This window comes from Acanthopagrus latus, chromosome 5 (genome assembly GCF_904848185.1).
Source record: "Acanthopagrus latus isolate v.2019 chromosome 5, fAcaLat1.1, whole genome shotgun sequence".
Taxonomy (NCBI): domain Eukaryota; kingdom Metazoa; phylum Chordata; class Actinopteri; order Spariformes; family Sparidae; genus Acanthopagrus; species Acanthopagrus latus.
The window spans coordinates 2,030,754-2,054,816 of NC_051043.1; the positions used below are offsets into that span (position 1 = coordinate 2,030,754).

The following is a 24,063-nucleotide window of genomic DNA, read 5'->3' on the forward strand; positions in this document are numbered from 1 at the left end:
ATTTCTTTTGCTGTTTGGACTAACTGCCAAGTGCGTTTAACAGTAATATCGCCTGCTTGTTATTTGAAAATGTTTAATAAAGGTTCCTTACTGAAAATGAAAACTGTGGCTGTCGTTTAGTGGGTCACCAACAGGGGTCGCTAAAAGACACGGAGTGAACACTGACGACAACGTGAACAAGAAAGTGAAACTAGAGAGCAGACGGACAAGAAGTGCAGAATGGAGGTAGGTTCCGAATACATTCACATTGAAAACACGTTGTTAAACGAAAGGAAATGTGATCCGTGAGAGCAGGGCTAGATTTTATACTCGCTGTAGGTTTGGTTTGGTAGTTTAAGCCGACTAGGTTTGCGTTTGAGATTTGGCTGAATGGTGTTCTCGGGAAGACGGCAGGTTTATTTTGTTCAAGGTAATGGTGTATTTCTTCGATGACCTGAGTCAGAGTGAGGAGGTAAGAGCCCTGGCCGTTTCTGCCCGGGTCAGGTACTTTCTCCTCGGCACTGGTGGCTGTTCGACAAGACAACATGAAGACAACAAACGTGTGGAGCAGCAGGCGTTACTGCGTGCTCACAGCTGTTGGTGTCGTTTAGTTGAAAAAAGACGTGAGGAAATCTTCGGTTAAACCTCCGGTTTGGGTGCCTTAACTTAGAAACTTCAAGACTTCAAAATAAAATACAAATAATGCTCGCAGATCTAAATAAACAATCAGAATGAGTTTCCTGGGCCCTCCTGTTGTCTTTTTATCAAGAGATGCAGTGTGATGACAGATGGTAAGTGCAAACAGAGAATAAGACAAAAGAAATGAAATAAATATCAACAGACAACAGTGGGGATACTGTGTGTGTGTGTGTGTGTGTGTGTGTGTGTGTGTATTTGAAGGTTTGTTGAAAAGCTGACGGCAAACTGAATTGTTGGCATTGTAATATGTGAAGTAGTATTTTTTTGTTTGAGGATTTGAAATATGCTCTGGCTGCAAGCTAACCTACATTGAAATTGCATTGCATTGACATACCACATGCAGTCTACAAGCTTGCTGATTTAATTTCCAAATCATGATTAAAAAAATTAAAAAAAAACAGAAGACATCAACCTTAAGAATTTAACAAGAGCCTTTTCTTATAATAGTGTATAGTACTGTCATATTTTGTTGTCATACTTGAGAGATACAGACTGGGAATATTGTTCTGGTGTACTTGTGGCAGATTATTGAATCAGGAGATGATGGTTTTTTTTGTTGTGTCACAAATATAAACAGATGTCTGTTGTTTGCCCAGGTAACTTTGTTAGTCACTACTTTTGCACTCTTACTGAAGAAGAGTATTTTAAGTGCATATTAACTTATCCTGATGACTTTTACCTATACTGGAGTAACTCTGTACATTTACTTAGTGCAGTTTTTGGCTACTCTACCCACCTCTGTCCATCATCCATCAAGAACAGCCCCCAGACCTAAAGGGAGGGGTGGGTGGATGGGTGGGTGGATGGATGGATGGATGGATGGATGGAAGAAAGAAAGAGCGACTGTGGCTCAGTGTTAGAGCCAGTGCCTTGTTATCGGAAGGCTGCTGGTTCAATTCCCCTGTTCTGCATCTCAGAGTGTCCTTGGGCAAGATACTGAACCCCAAACTGCCCACCATTTGATGCAGCAGAGCGAAGTGTTCGCACTTGGGCATCTGGTCCGACCAGTGTTTGGAGGTAGATGGGTGTAGTTCTTTTGAAGGCTTTGAAGGCCATCATCTTGAATCAGATTCGGGCTGCAGCCATGTATTTGTTACCGATTGAATGAATGAAAATAGGGCACTATTTTCAATCTTTTGCTCCAGTGTATTGTGTGCTGAATCTTTAATTGGTGTCCTTAATCTGCTGAATTCCAATATGAGAGTAAACACTGTGCAGCCTTTTTATTTAAAAAAGTTAATAGCATTACTTAATTAATATTTAATTTGAACATTTGCATTCATGTTTGTGGACATACTGTAAATATAAGGTGGTGTGCTCTGCTGTGTTATTAACGTTGGAGTCAAGCAGCAGGAGCAGTCTCTCTGTTAGCTCCAGAGGGCCATTGTTGTACAAGATGCTGAGCAGAAGCAGAGTTTGTTCAACATATTGAATGCTGTGGTGTTTGTTTGTTTGCTTGTTAGCAGGTGTCAGCTAGTCTCGTTTGCTATGGCTGACCACTGCTCTACTCCATTAACATCAAATTTTAACATCTTTGATGGCAAAAAACTTCAAACAAATGTGATCAGCTCAGTGTTCGGCCTGCAGAGGTGATTACTAGACACTAGACAAAATACATGCTTGCAACTGCTGCCTTATCTGAAGATGAACTTCAAGATAATTTCAACATGATCTCTAATGTAAATTGTCCAGTGTCAATTTTTGATGTCTGTGAATAGATTCTGAATTGTGGGAGCCCAGATTTTGATGAAGGCACCTGGACTTGTTTCAGTTTCTTGAATATGTTTCACCTCTCATCCAGTCTAACTGGATAGGAGTTGCAGGCTATACCCCGTGTGGAAGTCAATTCCAATGTGAATACTCACCCCTTCTTTATACGTTTTGTGGGAGTAGTAACTGACAGCCTGTACAGGTCCAGAACAGTATTCTTGCATTGTTCCTCACAAACTCTGACAGACTGGCAGAGTAGATGAGTAGAGGGAGAGTGAGTGGGTAAAGGTGGTAAGAGGGAGAAAGGACATTAATTGAGGCCATAATACGAGAAAGAAAAAGGATGGAGATAAGGTGTCCTGGAAAATGAGCATGAGGAGAGGGACCAGAATGCAGCATGGCTGAATGTTATGGTGAGATTTGAGATATGGAGATTTACTGAAGAGCAGATGCAGAAGGCAAAGAGAATAAGTACTGTTGAAAAATGAAAGCATCCAAAGTTGTGAGAGTGAGGAGCAGAGGGGCTGGTGAACGCAGCAGGGTAATTGTTGGACGGCTTCTCACGGTTGGTGTGCAGAAGCTGGTGGTTTGAGAGGGCGGAATAGGGTATAAGAAAGTGCTTAAAGAATGATGGGGAGCTGAGAAAAAAAGACTGAACCATTTGACTTTGAAACAAAGGGCCTCCCAGAGTAAGTACACTACAGTGAGAGTTTGTAATTGTGATGTAATTTCAGGTCCAAGCAGCTAAATCATTCACTGCCAGAGATATAGACCCAGGAACAGTGCTAATCACAAGTCAGTCAGTCTTGGTTTTATTTCAGTAGCACCTTGCTATACTGCATATAAATCTGGTAAATTAAATATTTTTCTCAGTAAACTGCTACATTTTTATGAATAAAGTAAGGTCTTAGGCCTAAATGAATAGAGACCCTGAATGTTAAATGATATTAATTGAAAGGCTCACACTTGTGCTGTACGCAGTAGACGGCACACAAAAAATGATTAACAATACGATGAATAAAATGTATACTTTGTACTGTACATGTAATAATTATAGCTGCAAGCAGGCCACGTGCATCGGTGCATGCTGCTGTCATGGTGTGCTGCGTAGATGTATTCAGGGCAATACCCTGTACCAGTGGCGAACCGTCGCTATGGACAGCACTATGAAATCATGGTGCATTACAAATCTTTCAGACATTGACAAATAAATGCATGAGCATCATCAATCTACAATACAGTTTCAAAAGTTACACAAAGCTGGTAATACAAGGATTTTTTTAAGTTGCAATGAAGTGCAAATGCCTCTCTATGAGCAATTATGCATGGTGCAATGAATACCTATGTCAAATAAATTGACGTCACAATTTTTATTTCTAGGTTGTACTATACCTCCTTAATTCTCCACAGGAAAAGGGACAGACAAGTGAACATGGGGGGAATAAAAACTTCTGATACACACTTCTGATACGTTTGATACATTGATTGATTGATTACATATTGAATTAAAGGCAAATTGCGCTGGGACAACCTCTGCAATACAAACTAATTCCTGAATGCCCACTTGGCCAGTAATCTTGACATAATAATCAAGGTGTCTTATAACATAGGCCTACCTAACATGAACACGAAGTCCGTTCATCGGTCTGTCTTTGTGAAGTGGGCGATGGCGGCGTCGTCAAATTTGTCCTTTGATTTGAGCTCCAAAAGAAGTCCTTTCTCTATGGACATCAGTGCCAAAGCTCCCAGGCGATCCTGTCCAGTACTGTTCCTGGAGTGCGTCTTGATGCGCTTCAGAGCCGAGAAAGACCGCTCCATGGAGGAGGTGGACACGGGGACGGTCAGCACCAGGCAGGTGAGGTGATACAGCTGCGGCATGCTCTCAGTCGGCTCTGTAAGAGTCAGAAAGAGCAGCAGGTCTGGTGGGCTCCTCACCTCAAAGTTTTCCATGTTGTACATGACCGTCAGTTCAGTCTTGAGCCTGGGGAGGTCAAAATGCAGCCCCTAGTTTTCTGCGAGACTCTGAAACTCAGAGGCAGGGAAGTTTTCTATGTATGCGGCAAACTTCTTGGGGTCCAGAAGGGCAACGAATATGAGTTTTTCATGATCCTTGAACCTGTTCCTTAGCTGAGTGAGGATGTTGTCCAGGATTTCACTGTGCAGCTGCTGGTACGCTGCGTGCACATCTCCAACTCTCCGTGCCCTGCGCCCGCTGGGAACCCCAACTTCACGCACAGCGTCCTCATAGATGGAGTCAAATTTTGCCTTTTCTCTCTCAGTGGTGCTGCAAAAGTCCTTGATGCTGGACAAACAGAACTGCATGTCACACTCCTTATTCTGCAAGATCCCAAAGAGCATGTCAAAGTAGGTGAACACGGAGTTGAATGTGGCGAGGAGAGAGCAGAACTCGAAGCCCATCAGCAGTGCAGTGTATCCATCAGCGCTGTGTACAGCATCAGCATCAAAATCATTGTGGATGTCAACAATGAATTCAAAGAGCTCCAAGAGTTCTTCTCTCCACTCATACACAGTGCAAACCAAACGTGATGAAAAGTTCCACCATGTTGGAGTCACTCTGGGCAGTCTTCGCTGGCATATTTCATCCAGGAGTTTCGTGCGTTTGGCTGACCTTGTGAAAACGGCAGCGAGGCCACTTAGGTGGGAGAAAAAATGTTTGCACTCTTTGATTTTGGCTGCACTCTGAGACATGATGAGGTTCAGAGAGTGCGCATAACAGTGAACAACGAGAGCTCGTGGTATTTCCTCCTTTATTTTAGCTTAGACCCCATTCAGTCCAGAGGCCATGACTGCAGCTCCATCGTAACACTGGGACCTTATTGGTGCAGGCACAGTCCTCCAGAAACTCCAAAACTTGACGAGCTATGGCTTCTGCGCGCTTATCACCACTGACATCACCAAACTGGAAAAAGCGCTCCTTGACACCACCGTCAGTGGTGTAACACAGGACATATGACATACTGAGCAGTGTTACTTATGTCAGTTGTCTCGTCTACCATAATGGAGACAAAAGGCGTGTTCCTCACCTCCTCCCTCGTTGCTTTGGTCATTATATCTGCCACCGATTGAATCAGGTCGTTCTGAATTTTGCTGGAGGCGCCAATGAAAACAGTGGCTGAATCCAGATGACAGTGCAGAGGGCCCCGCCAAAAACTACAGAAGCTCCAAATAGTTTTCGGAATCTTTACTCTCATCATGTCCTCGAAATGCCAGTTCTTGCTTTCCAAGAAATGTGACGACATTGATGAGACGTTTCAGGATCTCTCTGTTCTGCCTGACCTTGTTGTTGTGGGCTGTAGTATGATTACAGCAGTGTTCATCGAGCTGAAGATCTCTTGTGTCCCCAAAAGTTTTCAAAATGACCGTTGTTTGCAGGTGTGCCGCAGAATCTTGATGTCGTAAGGCTGACAAATCCACCTCTGACCCAGGTGGATGACTTACCACAGTTGTAAAAAGTAAACAGCGGTACAGCCTGTTTGTTTTCTTAAAGCCCATCATCCATGGATATCACTGATAATTTTCTTGAATTGTCTTGAAATGCCTTTCCACTTTCTTAACTTTCTTTTTTTTTTTTAATTCCAGTTCTGGAGTTGGTCTTCCGTTATTTATCATTTGAAGTTTTTCTGTGAAAGGCTGCCTTGAAAAAGGTGATGCTATCAAGCTAGCCACAACGTCGCTCTCGTCTTCCACCATTTAACTCTCTCACCCGCTTTCACTACTCTGCAGAGATTTGATGTTCTGACTTAATGAAGGCCTACGATCTTTTGTTTTATTCCTGCCCACTTGAAATCAAATCGTGATTGGTCGATTTGCCCATCACTCTCCACACCAAAACACATAGCTTGGCCTTCCCCCGGGAAGTCCCAACCAATGAATGAGCCAGCTAACCAGGCCTTAATAGAGACAAATGATTCTGATTGGATAACAGGTTTTCAGGACATGAACTTGACAGTAAGAAAAAACATATTTTTATTGAATACTATTATAATAATAATAATAATAACAATAATAATAATCATAATCATAATCATAATCATAATCATAATCATAATAATACATTTATTATTATTTCTCTTTTTTTAGGCCTTCTCTGAAGGCATAGAAGGCCCTGAAGGTTCCTCACTGCCCTCTACAGATGCTACTTGCAAAGTTTGTTGTAAATGGGTCAAATGGCCTAGGAGGAGTTGGAAAAAGTAAGTTTATCATTTTTTCACACTGCCTTAGTGGCTCATGGGAAAGTAGTCACCTGGGTTTCATGTCATTCGGACAGACCAATGTGGAGACACGCAACACCTGTGTTTTGAGCAAAATGGACAGGAAATTGAATAACTTCAGTATTGTTTGGAATATCAAAATTCTTTTAATAACTTTTTGTCAAGAGAGTCCACAGGTGCCATTTGCAAAGTTTGGAAATGGGTGAAATCACCAGGGAGAAGTTGGGAAAAAGTAGGTTTGCGACATTTCGCGAATTTGCGTGGAATTTGCATGAATTTTTGCGTGTGCGACAAAGTATATGTGAGTTAGAAGCTAAAACGCACTTTCCTCGATTGTAGCACCACCTAGTGGTGGAAGTCGATGATGACAATAGTGGCAGGTGTGACGTATATTCCAGCTTTGGTGAGTTTTGGGGTATGTTCAGGCAGTGAAAAATGTGATCATTTGGGACAAAAAAAAATCGGCATTGGAAAAACAGTCAAGACCTGCTCAGGCCCTAATAAAAAAGCAAAACATTAACTGTGTACTGTATCTCTCGTGGGATGCAAATTTTCCACTCTGTAACTGGTCATAAGCTCTGAAGCTTTTTCCCCCCAAAACTTTATTTACAATAAGTAATAAAACTGCAGAGTAGCAGATTGAATTAATCATCCAAAGTCAGCAGTTCTGTGTTTCCAGAACATAATAAATACCACTTATGCCTGCGAATACGAGCACACATGTTGTTTTTATGTTAACTTTGTGGATTAAAACATATTATTTATAAATATACTTATCACAGCAGCACCACACTTTGAAGGTTTCAGACATACTTAAAAACATACAGTTTTAGTAGACAGTATAAGAGATGGTAACAGAGTGTGAGATTGACGTAAATGACCCTCACAAACCGTCACGCCACACCTACTGATCAATTTATCACATCAGAAAAATAATATGTTTTTTGATTACATCTAGAGGATAAAAAATATAGGCTAGATATCATTTTCATATTATTTGTCTACATATGATCTACTTTTGTTATAATATTCCAGCAGGTCGGACTGTTTCATTTCAGCTTGTCAACACAGAAAACCTTTCATGTTTTGACATTTATTACAGCATTTACAAAATATACAAAAATATCAGTGCAATAGTGAACATTAAAAGGCCAATCCATTTTTAGGGGAAAGAATATTCCATGGTGTTTTGTGCATACAAAATGAAGGCTAATTACTGAAACCATAGAGAACAATACAAAAATTACAGCAAGTGTAACAAATACTATAGCAAGTATTTATTATTAGACTCACAATTAACTGGGGGGTCTTGTTGATGACACCAGCTGCAGATGGGTATAAAGGTCATTGTTTGAATTCATCACTGGGGTGGCTGGACTGGAATTGCGGTCCTAAAAAGACAAAGGTGTGGCAGGATAATTAGTTTAGTTCAGACACATTGTTGACTGTTTATTATACAGTGTGAACAGTGACATGAACAGGCTAAGATCTATACAGTGTGTACTCTTCAGTGTTTTGATTTTCTTTTTGACAAGCCCTCTGTACTTATGACTAATAGGATGATGAATTTTAATATTGCAGACAGGATTTATTCATTATTTCACTCAGATGATGTCAGCACTCATAATTCATACAGCACAGTGCCATCTGCTCTCTTCCAAGAAGAAAGTAGGAAATAGTTGTGTACAAAACTGATGAGAGAGTGATTTTTGACTTATGCCAGAGAGAAGGGAGTTGCAGTCATCTAATCTTGAAAAGATGAATGTGTGAATGACTTTTTCTAGATTGGGGGGTGTGAGCATGTGTTTTATTCTAGAAATGGGTCGTAGTTGACAGAAGCAGGACTGGACCAGTTTATTGACATGAGGGATGAATGCCAGCTCTGAGTCAAAATGTACACCTAGGTTTCTTGCAGTGGGTTTTATGTTGACGGAGAGGGGACCAAGGGCTTTCTGATAGTGACTAATATGGTTTGGAGGGCTGAACAATATGATTTCTGTTTTTGTGTTGTTTAGCTGTAAGAAATTTCGGGCCATCCAACAGTTTAATATCTTTAAGACACTCTTAAACATCAGCTAGGCTTCCAGGGTCACTGGGCCTCAGCGTAAGGTATATTTGTGTGCCATCTGCATAGCAATGGAACAATACATTATGGTGTTTTATAATCTGGCCAAGTGGGAGCATATAAATAGATTGTAAAATCGGACCTAAAATAGAAGCTTGCAGTACACCACGGGTAATGGGAGTTGCAGTTGAGGAATAATTACCTGTGGTGAGCGAGAAGGTTCTGTCTAAAAGGTAAGAATAAAACCAACTAGAACCAGTATCCTCGATGCCATTCAGGTAGTCTAATAAAATTGCATGATGTTTGCACTTGGTATGACCCAAGAGGTTTTAAATGCCCATTTTTACCTGAGTGAGAGTATGAGTGTGTGATTGGTTGCAGGTGTGTTTGAGTGGTTGTAGGATGTCCCTGGGAGCTGATTGGTTCCTGCCAGGAAGACGAGGGTTTAAAGGCTGGCTCCTCTCCAGTTCCTGGAGGCTCTCCTCTGCTCTTCCAGACTGCCAGCATTGTGTGTTTGTGAAAAATATGTTTGTTGATAAAACTGTTGAAAAAGGCTTTGCTGCTGGTGGTGCTTGGAGGAAGAGGCGAGTCTCACACTCTCGTTGCACCAGGGTTTCCCCTAGGCCCTGGTCGTAACAGCACTTAAATCTAAAAGAATTAAAATTTGAATTACATTTTTAAATTGTCACATAGCAGAAACATGGAGTGCAAAGAAAAAACATGTTCACCAGACAGCCACATGGTTTTCACAGGGCACATGGTTTACAATACAATAAGTACAATAAGTGAAATCTTCAGCCACTTTAGACCACAATGTCTTCAGTTAAATGGGTGTGCTGATCTCCGTTTATATTACCTGTGTGTTCTGATGAACCAACATTTTGATTAATAAGGGATGGGATGTGTGTGTGTATGAAATAACTGATATTTAATGAGGAACATATTAATAACATAACCTGCAGTGATTCCAGCATCAGGGCATCTTTTTGCCGGCTGAAGCCTAAGTGTCGTTGTTAGTTTTAGACTGACAGTATCACAGTGAGATGAGATCAGGTGCTTTGCTGGCGCATCTTTGAGCACCAGAAAGTATTGCAGTAATTAAAGTCAATGATATAAAGTCAATGTCACAGTGTTTTACCTGTTATATAGAGGGCTCAGTATTTATATAAGTTGCATCTTACTATTTATTTAGTAAGGCCTGAGATAAGATTTTTCGAAAACTTCTCCCCTCCAGCTAGTAATGAGAAAATGTCTTTGATTTGTGACAGAGGATACTGTATACTGCAGCACCGGATTTATGTTCACTTTGAAATCGCCACATATGCGAACACCTCCACTTTTCACTTTTATAAACACTGGAACAATGGGTGTGGCCCAGTCACTCCAGTCAACCTTGGAGAGAATGTTAGATTTCTCCAGGCTTTGAAGTTCTGCATCAATTTTCGGACACAGTGCATATGGCACTGGACATGCCTTGTGAAATCTCGGTGTTGCATTGTCATCCAATTCAATCTTTGCTTTTATGTGTTTCAGCTTGACAATGCCTTTCTCGAACACTTTCGTATGATCTTGTAAGAGCTGAGACAGTCTTTGTTTAGAGCTACAGCTGTGGCTCTTAAGGTTTGTAGATATATTGAGGTCTTTAATTGCATGCCAATCAAGCTGGATCAAAAAGAGCTGGTCTATGGGTATAGAATACTGCCATAAATCACGCGTGCAAATCAAACATCCACGCGTGCATTTTTTTCCCCCCCGAACTCTTTTCCATGCACTCACAAGCTATTTTTTATCCTGCATCTCTGCCCCGTAGAGCAATATTGTGGCCTGCCAGGAGAAAAACAGCTCGCGCATGCGCAGACTGCTCACTCGTGAAAGCCTCCTCTCCTCGCTCGGAAAACTTTCCCCCTGCTCCAGCGCAAGTGAATTTTTTTTAGTGGGCGGTTTTTGTCAGTAAGTGGGCGGGCCTGGGGGCATGCCAATCACCACTGTATCCCCGAATATAATTGGTTGAGCGTATTCACCAATCGGACAGCAGGGTATGGCAACACCACTAGGTCAAACGGGACAAACCACACAGCCCTGAATGCCTGAATGACATGTATTGTGATTGCCTCTCGATATGAGAGCAGCACATAAGCCTATAGGAAGTACTGCAATATGTATTTAAGTATCTGTATTGTCTGTCAATCAAAGTAAATGATAAGGCAAGCTATGCTTTTTTTGGATACGAAGTTAACGTTACCTCCTTGCAGTCGGCCATGGTTACTGACAGTACAGGCGGAACACGAACAATTGCCACCACGTGCTGTACGACAATCTCATCATTTTACATTATTTCTTATTCTGCACATCAATCTTGTGTCTCTTTAAAAGAGTGTCCATGGCCATCTTTGCCTAACTAGTCTTTTGTTGTGTAGAACTGTAGTAGGCTAATCGTTGCCCCATTTACTGCATGAACTATGTTTTTCCCCTGACTGGGCTACACAACAGCTTATATGAAATCTCAGTGCCTGGTTCTGTTTTAATGCATGGATGAGTAGTTCATTTGATGTCACTTCTCCCGTCTTCTTTAATGCTATAAGAGAAATACAAACAGCATATAATACTGATCCCAGTCAGCGACGCTGTCTCCTACTGGACCAGGTCTGGATACAAGTTTGAGTAAATAAAAGCCGGCCTCAATTAGAAGTTTTCGATCTGAATCGCTGCTTGGCTGCATGTTCTTGATGAAATGCTTATTTATGTTTGGAAACATGTTGCTGTGTTTGCTGACAGCACTCGCTGCCAGTTCACACCTTTTTTTTCTTAACCCAGCACATCTGGACAGAGCTGTTCTGGCCTGACCACTGAGAGCTCGGACTGACCCAAGGAAAGAGCTGGAGCCTGTATGGCTACAGTCTTTGGCCGGAGCAACACATTCATTTATAAGTTTAATCGCTAGTAAACTTAAATGAATGTGTGCTCCAGATCCAGCTCTTTCTCTCTATACCTTTTTCAAACAGTAATGAGTTGGTTATATTATATTTTTCCATCTTTGCTGAGCATAACATTTTTTCAGAGTTTAATAAAAGCCTCCCATATAGAGAAATACCCTACAATATTGACACCTATCTGCATCTGGACATTGGCTTATGCAGTTGTGTTGCTAGGAGTGCAAAACATCCGGGGCTTTAGCTCCGCAGACAGTGTTGCCTCAGTTACCTTGAAAAAGTAATCTGATTACTGATTAATCCTTTAAACTCATCTGAAGCTTGATAGTACTTTGTCACCAGCACACAGCACAACCTTAATGTTCTCATCTTTAGCTGACAAACTCAAAATAATGACTGTATTTCCAGCTAGAAAACGCGCATCTCTCTCCTCCCTCCATTGTTGTTTGTGTTTGTGCGTGGTGTTACACGTGAGTTGTCCTCGTGCTGAAAACGTGACTTGTCGCAGACGTGACATCACTCCCCAAGATGCGAGAAGAAAGCAAAAATATATATTTTTACTAAGGAGAATGACAAAAATAATAGTAACGCACAGTGACTTGAATACGTAGCTTTAATCTGATTACTGGTTTTGAAATACTAACGTGTTAGATTACTCATTACTGGAAAAGTGGTCTGATACCGGCATCACTGCCCAGATAGTCTTTTTTTAACGGGGTTCAGGGGATTTTTTGAAAATTGGGTTGTTAAAGATGCAATTTCAACGTAGTTTGTGAGGGAACAGAAGACCAATAGTTGAGGTCCTCATCGTCATATTTTAATCACAAATAAATCAAATTTTCCCTCACTAGGCCTACTGAGTAAAGTTTTCATTAAAGATATTATAGCCTGTAATAAGACCTTTGTGCATAGGCTATTAGAGCAGGTAGAACATTCTCAGTTATAATGTATTGGCTTCATTGCCTAGCTACATTAGGCCTACAGCAGGTTTTGCATATATACAGCCGGCTCAGCTCAGAGCAGCTAGCAGAGTCCAAGTGAAGGTTTGCCAGCATGAGAGCGGCCAAGACGGTCATTTTGACTGTTTTCAAACTTATATGTGCAATAACTTTGGCTGTATTTTAATCTGGAATAGTTTTTTATATAAACTACATAAAAGACAAAGAAAATATGATACGTTTTACCCATTTCGGCCATAAGCGGTCATGATGACCGCACATCATTTCGCAGGGTTTCATTGTTACATTTTTTGAGCTTATTTGTGAATTTACTTGTAAGTTAATTATTATATAGTTGCATTATATAGCCTGGTTGGCACCATGGACAAACACAAACTGGAGTTCCCACCTCCGTGAAACAGCAAGCGGAGCTGTTCAAGGTGCTGAAGTGACGCGACTCTGACTGTGTATCAGGGAAAGCCGAGGAAGAATGTCTGCATCCTGAGCACCGTGTACGCAGGTGTGGACACCTTTAGTGGGGCGAAGGCAAAACCAGGGTCTGTGATGTACTACAACAACACCAAGTACGGCGAGGACATTCCGGACCAGATGGCGAGGGCGTACTCCGTCAAAAGCTGTACCCAAAGATGGCCAGTGTCTTCTATAACATCCTTGACCTGGCTGGGATCAATGCCCGCATCTTATTCAAGGAGCAGCAGCAGCAGGAGAGCCCGGAGGAAAGTTATGATTCAGTTATGCGTTTTGTTTTTTCAGAACTAGTAGGTAGTTTGTACAGTGTCTGCCGGCTCGCTGCTACGCAACATTTGGCTATTAGCTCTGCATTTACCTCAGGATAGTGTCTTGCCAGGTGGGCAGTAAGGTTTGTCATGTTGCAGCAGGCGAGTTTACAAATAGCTTTTGACATGTCCAGCTCTGCTTTTCCATTCAAAGCAAAACATCTTAAATGTGTCCACAATTTTGACTTAAAATGAGATTGTGGCGGTTTTATCTCTGTGCAAGTAATCTGCGATTCTCTGCTTGCTGTTTAAATTTTTTCCGCAAACAGATATGACATCACGTTACTAGATAGTTGAAGAAAAACATTTCACCATCTGCTGGAGAAAAGTGGTAACATCTTTCCACCTCGGCTTATAGACGTAGGCGAAAATGAAACATTAATTTGTTTTGTTTTTCTCTCTACCATTCAAGGCTTTAAAAACAAGCAGTTAAATCTTAAAATCAATTCGAAAACTCACAGGTAACCAGTGAAGGGCAGCCAGTGAAGATTGGTGTAATGTGGTCACATCTCTTAGTACCTGTTAAAAATCAAGCAGCAGCGTTTTGTGTCAGCTGCAGTCTTTGGATGTTTCGCCTGCTGATACCAGAATAGAGTGCATTACAGTTTAAAATAGAAGTGGAAAGTACCAGTAGACAAAGAGCAGTTGATAATGATGTCTGGACCAACCGTCTAAAATACAGCTTTTAAAAAACACGTGGGAATGCAGTGTGAAAGGCAGGTGGATGATTTTCCAAGTGCAATAGTACGTTCCAGGGTAGACAGAGAGAGAAGTTTCACTGAAATGGGTTAACATTGAGAGTGGGCAGGAGTCTACCATCTCTCTGAAATCAGTGTTAAAATGCTGCCAAATCTCCACTATTTTGTTAAAAAAAATGAAATTCTTCACATTTGTCTGGGGGAGGTTCAGCTGGCTGGCTGGGAAGAGGACCAACCACAGAAATAACAGATTTAAAAAAATGTTGGGACTATGTCCCTGTTTAGCAACCAGTTCAGAAAAAAATAGTTGTTTCATGCTTCTCTGATTGTACTCGGCGTGAGCGTCACTGCTCACAGGACGGGGAAGAGTCGAAGTTCGTTCGGTGAGTTGACCATTTTATTAGAGGCTCAGGCAGAAAATGTGGCTCAACACAATGCCAAAAGGGAACAGAAATGAACAGCCCTCACTCTGACAGCTGAGGGTCAGGTGCATCTACTGCCTCTGCTGCTGTCGCCGCTCCGGTCCTCTCACAGGACCCAGCCTACTGCAAGAGACCAGAACCAGGTTACAAGCGTACTTGTATAGCTGACTGATTACGTGATTCTGTCCAGCTGTCCGAACACCAGCTGAGCCACACCCCACTGCCACACTCTGATTTGTGAACATTTGCTCTTTTAGAGAAGCAAGGGAGACACTGAGTTGATCCTTTTTCTCTTCCATCCTGCATCATCTCTTTAAAAACCTTAGTTCTTTGTTCAGCCATGGCAGAGAATGATTTTTCAGCTTTTTAAGTCTGACTGGAGCTATAGAGTCTGTAATATTTGTGAGCTGTTAAAACCACTGACAAGTTCTACAGTGAGGCCATGTAGTTCACCTGTATTAAGAACCATGCTTGAGGACATAAAAGCTTGGCAGAAGTGAGGAATGGAGAGTGAATTTAGGGGGCAGGAGTGAATCAGTGTGGGGGATTTGGGGTCAGGAGAGAGGAGCAGAACCTGGAAAGCATTGCCTTGTGATTGGAGACTGCAAAATCAGCCAAGGTCAAGTATGTGCCCTTTGTCATGGCTAGGCTGCTACACATTGGGTCAAACTGAAAGAATCTAAAAGTTTCATAAAATCAGAGGTAAATGAGGAGGAAGAAGGGCAACAGACATGGATATTAAAGTTACCAGTAATGAGAACTCTGTCATATTGTAACATGATGACTGATAAAAGGTCTGAAAGTTCCATCCATCCATCCATCCATCCATTTTCGTCCGCTTATCCACCTACCCTCACCTATGGTCATGAACTTTGGGTCATGACCGAAAGAATAAGGATATAAGCGGCTCAAATGAGGTCTGAAAATTCCTGAATAAAACCAGAAATGGGTTTAGGGGATTTGTAAATTAAAACATATAAAAAAGGGAATTTGTTCTTTTAAATACAGCGAAGACTCTCAAAGGTAGAGAAGCAACCAAGCAGGACTTGAGAACAGTTAAAATCATTTCTGTAATTCTTGGCTTGGGGGAAGACTCAATGAGAGGGGCACATTCATCAGGATTAATCCAGGACTCTGTTATGATAAAAACAGTCAATGTTGTTTGTCATAATAAAATCCTGGCAGATAAAAGACTTATTTGCAAGGGACCTTACATTGAGTAAGCAGAAATTAGCAGTAAAAAATCAAACCCATCCTGTTTTTTCTTCAGACACATTCAGTGTCAGATTGTTCTGTTTGGTTGTAAACTCTCAGGCGGTTGGGTAGGGGCTGGGCAGTGGTGTGCAATGTGGCCTATTTCCCCACATCTGTAACAGCCTTCCAGGAACTGTCCAGGCAGCCTCCTGGTTCCACACTGTGGTTGTAGTGTGACGAGAACTCCCTTCCTCGTCACTTTCCCCATAATCAGTCCATCTCACCCGGTGTCTCATGGAGGAGGTATGATCCCCTGTGTTCAACACATGTTCAACCCACTCACCTTCCGCTATAGATATTACGGTAATATAGTGCCAGAACAACAACAAACAATTAATTCATTGATTAATGAAATAATTAATTAATTGAGCAATTAAATAATTAATTCATTGATTATTCACTTCATTTTACCATCCTAATTCTGATCGCATTGAAGCCTTAGAAAATCCATAGCGTTTCATCTGTCTGAATAATTAGTCCAACATAAAAATAAAAACAATATCTGGAGTTTCTGATGAGCAATTTCAAAACAAAAGCCCACTGAATAGTCAATATTTCCCTCTCTGAGGTGGTGTACTACTATCATCTCCACTTTACATCGCATTCAGAGATCGATACTTCTCACTGGAAGGATGGCAGCGAGCGGAGGAAACATCTGCTAACATGAGTTGTCCAAGAACTCTCTTTTCAGTAAACTCTGTGTACACAAACGATGTTCTCAGTGCTGGTGTTCATGTGTAGAGACCCTGGTGATACTACCAGCAAAGTTTCATGTTGTGTCGAGCCTTCTTACTGTTTTAAAAATAGCGATTTTGATGCTTTCATTTGATGCATGTCCCTTGCACTGAGAAGATGAGCTTGACCCAAAAATGAAGTGCCTCTTTTGTTGTAATTATGCTTTTACATGAAGGTTTGACTTATATACATTCACAAAAAAAGCCTTGGTTCCATTTTCACTTTAATGTATATCTTAATTCGAGGGAAATGTTGAACATATTTCAAATTTCAGAGGGCTTCAATTTTGAAATTCCACATCAGAACTTCTTATACCTACTATATACAGGCACCAGATAATAACTGGGGGCTAGTTTGACCAGGGATTGACGGAGTGGAGGCTGGCTTCACTGTAAACAGAGACATCCATCCATTGTTTTATGGGGTTATGGGAATTTTTGCTGGAGCCAATCCCAGCTGTCTCTGGGCGAGTGCAGGTTACACCCTGCCACCCTTGCCAGCTTATCACAGGGCCCTAACTGATGGCAGAGGATGCCATACAAGGTGCCAACTGCACATTAGGAGCAATTTGGGGTTCAGTATCTTGCTCAAGGACACTTCGACATGCAGCTCAGCTCAGCCCGGAGCTGGGATTTGAACAAGCAACCTTCCAATCACTAGCCAACCTGCTCTACCTGCTCAGCTACAGCCGCTGACAGAGACATGGTGAATGAAATTGCATGTTTTATGTCCTCACATTATGTGTGTGTGTAGCAGACAGGCCAGGAGGGTTACAGTGACTACACACCTAATTAGCTTTACATGGGACCTTTATGTTTACTTAATGGGCCATCGTCTATCAGATCACCCAGCCCCAACAAAGTGCATTGTCTCACTAGCCCCATTCATACTGCCCTTTGAGTGCAGAGATCCTGTGCCAATTCTCTGCATCCTCCTCAGTGTCAAAGTGCTGCTAGGGTTGAAATTTCACTGCGCCTCTGTTGTGCCTCCGGAGGTAGTATCAGAGGCACAGCATTGGCAGTGTGGAGCAGGGGCGTGTCGGTCTGATGGTGTTCACAGTGTGATAACTAAACAGATCTTTCACTTCACAAAATAAATAGAATTGTTGCTAATAATTCAGAACTAAACAACAGTAATGTAGTGACTGTCTTTGGCAGCTTATATGAGTAAAAAAATACTGCAGTTATTTGTGCAAAAGTGTCTGTCATCCTGTCTGTCCTACCAACTCTGTCACATTTCTGCCTGAAAACCAGCGTCTGTCCCCAAAAGCAGAGCCAGGCAGCTCTAGTAGTTGACTGACAGTGATTATGTAGCATGATTCAGAGCAAAAAAACTTTAACTCATTGTGTTTTTGTCTCCATTCGTTACTGTTGTTGTAGTTACTGTCTTTAAAAAAAATCCCCACGTAAATTTTACACTGGTGTGTCTTTACACCGGAGCTGCTTGGCTCTGTGTGAACAAACAATGGCGGAGAATTGGCAAACCACCACTGTGGAGATAATGTGCCATCTCTGTGTGAAAAGTGTGACTGAGAGGAAGAGTCTTGCATACTGTGCTGAATACAAGGGATTTTCTCTGTATTTACAATGTAGCCAGGATCTGCCCTCACCAGTATTCACATTGCATGATGTTTACCATTGCTATGGCAACAAGTGGCATCTGCCTTTTGTGCATATTAGCTAGTTTAGCCCCATTGTCTGTGGAGCAATAACACGTAACAAAAAATTACAATTTGGCTTATTTGAACAAAATTAATTACAGCTACCAACAGCCATAGTCCTTAAAACCTCTAAGGGGTTGACTTGGGTTAGACTGTCAAAATAGAAATAACAGCTTAAATCCCCCTTGTAGCAACATTATCATTAGTGACAGACAGTGTCAAGTATACAGTTACTCAAACAATGTAATGAAGATGCGCATCAGAGGGAATTTGGAAGTGGTTAAAAGCAAACTAAAAAATGTGTTATATACCGTATGCCTGTGCCTCTGGTTAAAGTTATACTCTGCCGCAGCTAATTATCAGGGATCTCAAAGAAAACATATACTTCAGGCTGTGTGTTTCACGATGTTTTTAGTGCAAAAAAACGGAACCGGCTGTCTGATAAAACCTTTCGAGAGACTGCTCATGTGTCTTGTCAACAAGTGATTCTGTGATTCGGTGTTAGTGCCTCTGAAGTTCCTGTGATGTTGACCAAAAATGTCAGTGTTTGTTCTTTAAAAAATAAAACTGGAGTTGAGAGGCATATCTCTGCTGGCATGTGAATTTTTTGTAGGCTATTATAGTTTGTTTCATATACACCATATGTTGATTGATATTCACTATGCTGGGTTAAATAGGTATAATGAGGAGTTGCTAAAGCTATTTTTTTAGCAGTAGTTTTACAAACTGCCAGGATGAACCACATGTAGTTTTACAAGCTATGCTTGCAAAGTAGCTTCCCCAACACTGGTGGCTAATAGCTAACTTCATCTGTCTTCTCTTGTTGCAGTTTTTCAAAGACATCACCATCACCATTGATGAAGCTGATTTCAAAGACCATGGTAGATTAATGAAGGTTCTTCAATCACATAGTCCAAAGAAAAATGGTTCCTGCTACCAAGTGAGAGGATCCTATGAAGAACTAGAGAACCTTTCAATCGAACTGTCAGCAGTGAGGGGTCGATTCATTCCTTCCAGACATGCACAAATCAGTCATCAGTATGAACAGGCATCAACTCCTGTCAAATCTGTGAATGTAAATGCTGTTGTTATGCTCTACATTGAGCAAAGGTGTGCAGAACAGCTTAACAAAATTTGTGGGAACACTTTTTCTATTGAAACACAGCCAGGCCTTGGAGCAGTGCACAATAACCCAAGTAGCACAGTACAGGTGACTTTCAAACCACAGCATTCCTCCATACTCCCTGTCCGTGCTGATTTTGTCAGACAGCAATTCATCACATTGTACCAGAGAACTGCTTCTGACCTGCAGGTTACATCTGTCTCTGTAAGTCCACGTGACCACAAAGACCTGCAGAGGAGATTTCCACTTCTCCTTCTTAGTCCCAGGCACAACAGACATGAAGTAACAGTGACTGGACCTTTTGTGTACATTGTTAAATTGAAAGAGTTTCTTCTACAAAATATAAAAAGCTCAAGCATGTGTCCCAGCAAAAGTCTAGCAGACACTCCAAACAGCACAGCTGGTCCTTCACACAGCAACAATCCTGAGGAAGAATCGTGTCCAATCTGTATGGAACCCATATTACCAATGAAGAAAAAAACTCTTCAGTGCAAGCATTCATTCTGCAGAGATTGCCTGACACAAGCCTTTGACCACAAGCCAGTATGCCCAACATGTGGAAAGTTATATGGCATTTTGAAAGGCACACAACCTGTCGGAGGCAAAATGCGTGTCACCAGAAATTCTTCATCTTTGCCTGGATATGAGAACTATGGAACAATTATCATCCATTATGATATTCCAAGTGGCATCCAAAAGGTAAGATTGCAAATATGACACTCTACAATTCCAATGTCTCTTTTGTCTTTCGCAACCAGTACTTGACATTGTAATCCAACTCAAGGTTAATTTACCAGGTTTGCTAACAGTCTTAAGGCATATTAGGAACTTTGGTTACGTGATGACAGAGGAAGTTCAGGAATCTACTGGGATCAACAGTCCCAGTAATGTCTACTGGGACTATTCACTTGAACAGTAAACAATAATAGTAAAAAATAAACAATATAATAAAAAGGTAAGAAATAGAAACAGACTTGTATATAAATAATATGTACACAGAGACAATCAAGATGGACGTAATCATACTAAAATGTCCCTTGAGACTGAAACGAGCTATTACGGACATAAAAGACCAGATCGGTGAAGATGAAGATAGAATCGGACATGTAGAGGAAAGAATTTGCATGGCTGAGGATACAGCCATATGACAGCAGCTGACGCTACAATAGCTGTTATGCCGAGATATTAACATTTTAAATTTAGGACATGTAGCAGATGCTTTTGTCCAAACCGATTTAAAGGAGAACTTCGGTCGATTTAATCACGCAGCTTCATTGCTCGAGCTCCCGTTGACTTGCCAGAAGACACGAACACATTTGGTCCAACCATTACAGGGCTCCGTGAACGGAGAGTTAGCATTGACAGCTAACAGCATGGGGTCAGAACATTTACACTGTGTCTTAACATGCTCCACATCTCACCCGAAAAGTCATGCAACATCAGCAGACACCTTACAACACAGCACTGTAGCGTGTATGACTCAAAATGAATTTAAAAAAGTAGTTAAAACAGTGTGTTTGTGCAAGGAGCTACATACCGGTTTGTTGACATCCATGTCTTCCAGGAGCTAGACCAAACTAGTATATCCATCGAGCGTGCGCTTAACAGGCTATTGTAAGGTTCATGGCTCATGACAGGCTGTAACATGGACATGTACATTATGAACAAAAAACGAAAATGTTTCTGTCTGCAAAATTCAAGTTTTCATCTCTGCCAGTGAGGGAGTAAGCGTACGCTCGACGGACAGCAATGAAGCTGCATGTTTAAATCGACCGAAGTTTTCCTTTAAGTAATTTCTACACACATTCACACACTGATGGTGGTGGCTGCCATGTAAGGTGCCGACCAGCACATCAGGAGCAGTTTGGGGTTCAGTATCTTGCCCAAGGACACTTCAGGAGGATGTGACCTCTCAGTGACTTTGATGACCTATTAGATTAGACTGAGGCAGACAATAGACATGGCTGTTTTTTATGAAAGATCTACTACACAAGCTATTCAAACTACCGCCAGTAATTAGGGCTGCATGTATCAATGCGGAGGTTATAAGCAGTACTACTGCATGCTTCCACACTTGAAGCTAAAGAGTATTATTCAGCAGGACTACATGAAAAAAAACAACTTTCAAGTAAAAAATAGTGAAATGGGGAAAAAAACAAAACAATACCAGTTCCCATTCAAAAGTCTTAATGCCAGCAAGTCTGGTAGTGCAAAAGATAAGATAGGAACAACAGAGCTGCATCAGAAACAACATGCCCAGCATGACAGTATGGAGCTGTGCACATGCCGCTGTTGCATTATGGCCCAAGTTCACCAGTTTACCTGAAATAAGAGGCCATCGTTTTGGGGTGAATTGCCCCTTTTAGTTGTTCACTTTAAAGTGTACTACTCCATTCTACTTTAGTCCAGCTATTTAGTCTCCTGAAACCTGTAGGTTTTAATTGGCACAAGATTTGGAAGAATATAACTCGGTACACCCAAACATCAATTACTCTCAGAATGTATTCAAAATTATTCCTTGTAAATATTCTCTTTTTGTAGAGAAAGATAGGTTTAAACTCAGGATTCTGTGGAAAATAATTACATTGTCTGAATTTATTCTGTTCTCAGAATTGTCCTTGCTTTATGTTGAAGGAATTGTAGCAGCATGACTCTCCTGCCACCTCAAGATTGACATTATTTTTTTTTTTTTTTTTTTCTGGCTTCTGTGTGAGTGTGCGTCTGTGTATGTTATGTGATGTCCTTATAAAGAATTTAATAAATAAGTTGTCACAAAAAAAAAAAAAAAACAACTGTTGTCTGAAAGCTTTGGAGTCACTTGAAAATATTCACATTAAGCAGGGAAACCTTGACTGTGTGTCTGCAGGAGGAGCATCCTAACCCTGGTCAGCCATATGAAGGTGCATCCCGTACAGCATATCTCCCTGACTCCCCAGATGGCAGAAGCATCCTGATACTGCTGAGGCAAGCCTTTGATCAGAGACTCATCTTCACTGTTGGTCGGTCCACCACCAGTGGCAGGAACAATATTGTGACATGGAATGATATTCATCACAAAACCTCAACACATGGAGGGCCAACACAGTAAGGACTTTTATTTGGTCAAATTGAACGGTATTGATGTGCATTACATACCATTAGAATGTCCCTGTTCCAGTGTCCATCAGCTTATCATTTCCACATTAGAAACTATAATTATAATTGTGTTCAAGTCACAGACATAAACCATTATGCCACCAAACCATTCAGCAGGATGTGTGACAGCATGGTTGACATGTTCACATCCTTCTGTCATAAACCCCTGCATTCAGTCTGTTTTTTCTTCTTACATCTTTGTATTGATGGCAAGAGACAGTTATTAATGTGACCTAAATTTGATCATGAGTACAGCAGTGTGATGTCATAAGAGGCACACTTTTTTCATTTTCATTGCGACTATTAAAATGTCCATGTGAAGTCACTGAATCGCTGTCCTTGTGTTTTCAGCTTTGGTTACCCGGATCCTGATTATCTCAGCCGAGTTCGAGATGAACTGACAGTCAAAGGAATTGAATGAGTTAGTCGAATGTGCTTGTCATCTGGGTAGTGTGTACAGTCAGATGACAATTCGCACAACACATACACTCGACACTGCTTGAACTCTCTGATTGAATTGTTGGCCACCACCACTTGCGACTTTTGCTGAAAAATAGTTGTATTGTATGATTTATGGCACAGAGGACTACAAATCATGTCATTTTAATGTACAAATTAATAATGTAGCATGGTCTTAGCCTTAGGTTGATTTTCCATAAAGTTCCCTTGACCAAAGGCTGGAGTTAGTCCTCAGGAACGTCCATGTACACTGCTCCCTTGGGATGGGTTAAATGCAGAGTACCAGCTGTACGTTGTATGAAATGTCAATGGTTCCGTCCTAATCTCAGTTTGTTTATCTTCTGTCCATCTTTTTAAATCCCAAATCAGATTAGTCAACCACAGATAGTCTTTTTCTATTTGTAATTCCTATTTTTTGTGGATTTATTTTATTTCATTCTCGTTTGAAATGGTCTTGTTTGTAAAAAAAAAAAAAAAAAAAAAAAAAATGTATATTTACAAAATAAACACTCACTTTGTATTGGTCTGTTCAATGTTTTTAAACCTGATGATGTGTTGGTGGTCTAATCTGGTGGGGACACAAAGAGTTGAATGGGCTATCTTAGGAGTAGCTTTTCAGCAGTGCAAGTTATCCGCGGACCTCAACATGAAGTGAATGCCTTGAAGGATGCAGGCCTTAAACCAGTCTCCTGCAGGGACACTCGTTCCTCTGTGTGATTGGTTCTTTTCTGCAGTTGCCAGCTGTCCAGTGACCTACAGGAGTATCAGTCATCTACTTGAATTTTTGTGCAAAAATAACAAATGGTGACCATTGATAAACTTTATTTTTTTTATACTCTTTCATGTGTGCTCCTTTCAAAACTCTTGTGTCATGTAACTTTCAACAGTGGCACTGAAAATTGGCGGTGTTAACAATAATCGATTCGGTGATGCATCGCAATGCGGGGCATGCACGATTCAGCATCGGTGTGGCAACGTGCCATAATCGGTTATGTCACTGTTTATTTTCTGACCTCGAGTGGACAATAAAGTTGTGAAGTTCCAATTACTTCCGGGGGCATTTCCGGAGCAGCATTAGGCAAGTTGCAATAGGCAAGTTCAGGATCAAGCTGCCTCAATCGTGATGCATGCTGGTTAAAATGTGTCCACGATGACCTTGATGGGAGTGGTTTCTGCTCCACATCCGATGTCACATGACCTTAAGTTATCACGGGAGCAAGGCGGCTG

The 24,063-nt window shown here is 41.3% G+C and overlaps 1 protein-coding gene across 3 annotated transcripts; it reads left to right on the forward strand.

The window, feature by feature from the left end:
- Positions 1 to 9: 9 nt before the first annotated feature.
- Positions 10 to 23,345, forward strand: LOC119020116 (probable E3 ubiquitin-protein ligase DTX3). Of its 3 annotated transcripts, XM_037099240.1 has the most exons (5): positions 10 to 30; positions 121 to 225; positions 18,949 to 19,941; positions 22,109 to 22,326; positions 22,729 to 23,345. In XM_037099240.1, the coding sequence occupies exons 2-5, from the start codon at positions 220 to 222 to the stop codon at positions 22,796 to 22,798; spliced, it is 1,287 nt and encodes a 428-aa protein (XP_036955135.1). In that variant the 5' UTR covers positions 10 to 30; positions 121 to 219; the 3' UTR covers positions 22,799 to 23,345. The 3 variants fall into 3 exon arrangements, with proteins under 3 accessions (XP_036955135.1, XP_036955136.1, XP_036955137.1); XM_037099241.1 differs by lacking the exon at positions 10 to 30 and having other exon boundaries at positions 102 to 225; XM_037099242.1 differs by lacking the exons at positions 10 to 30; positions 18,949 to 19,941 and having other exon boundaries at positions 129 to 225.
- Positions 23,346 to 24,063: the final 718 nt, after the last annotated feature.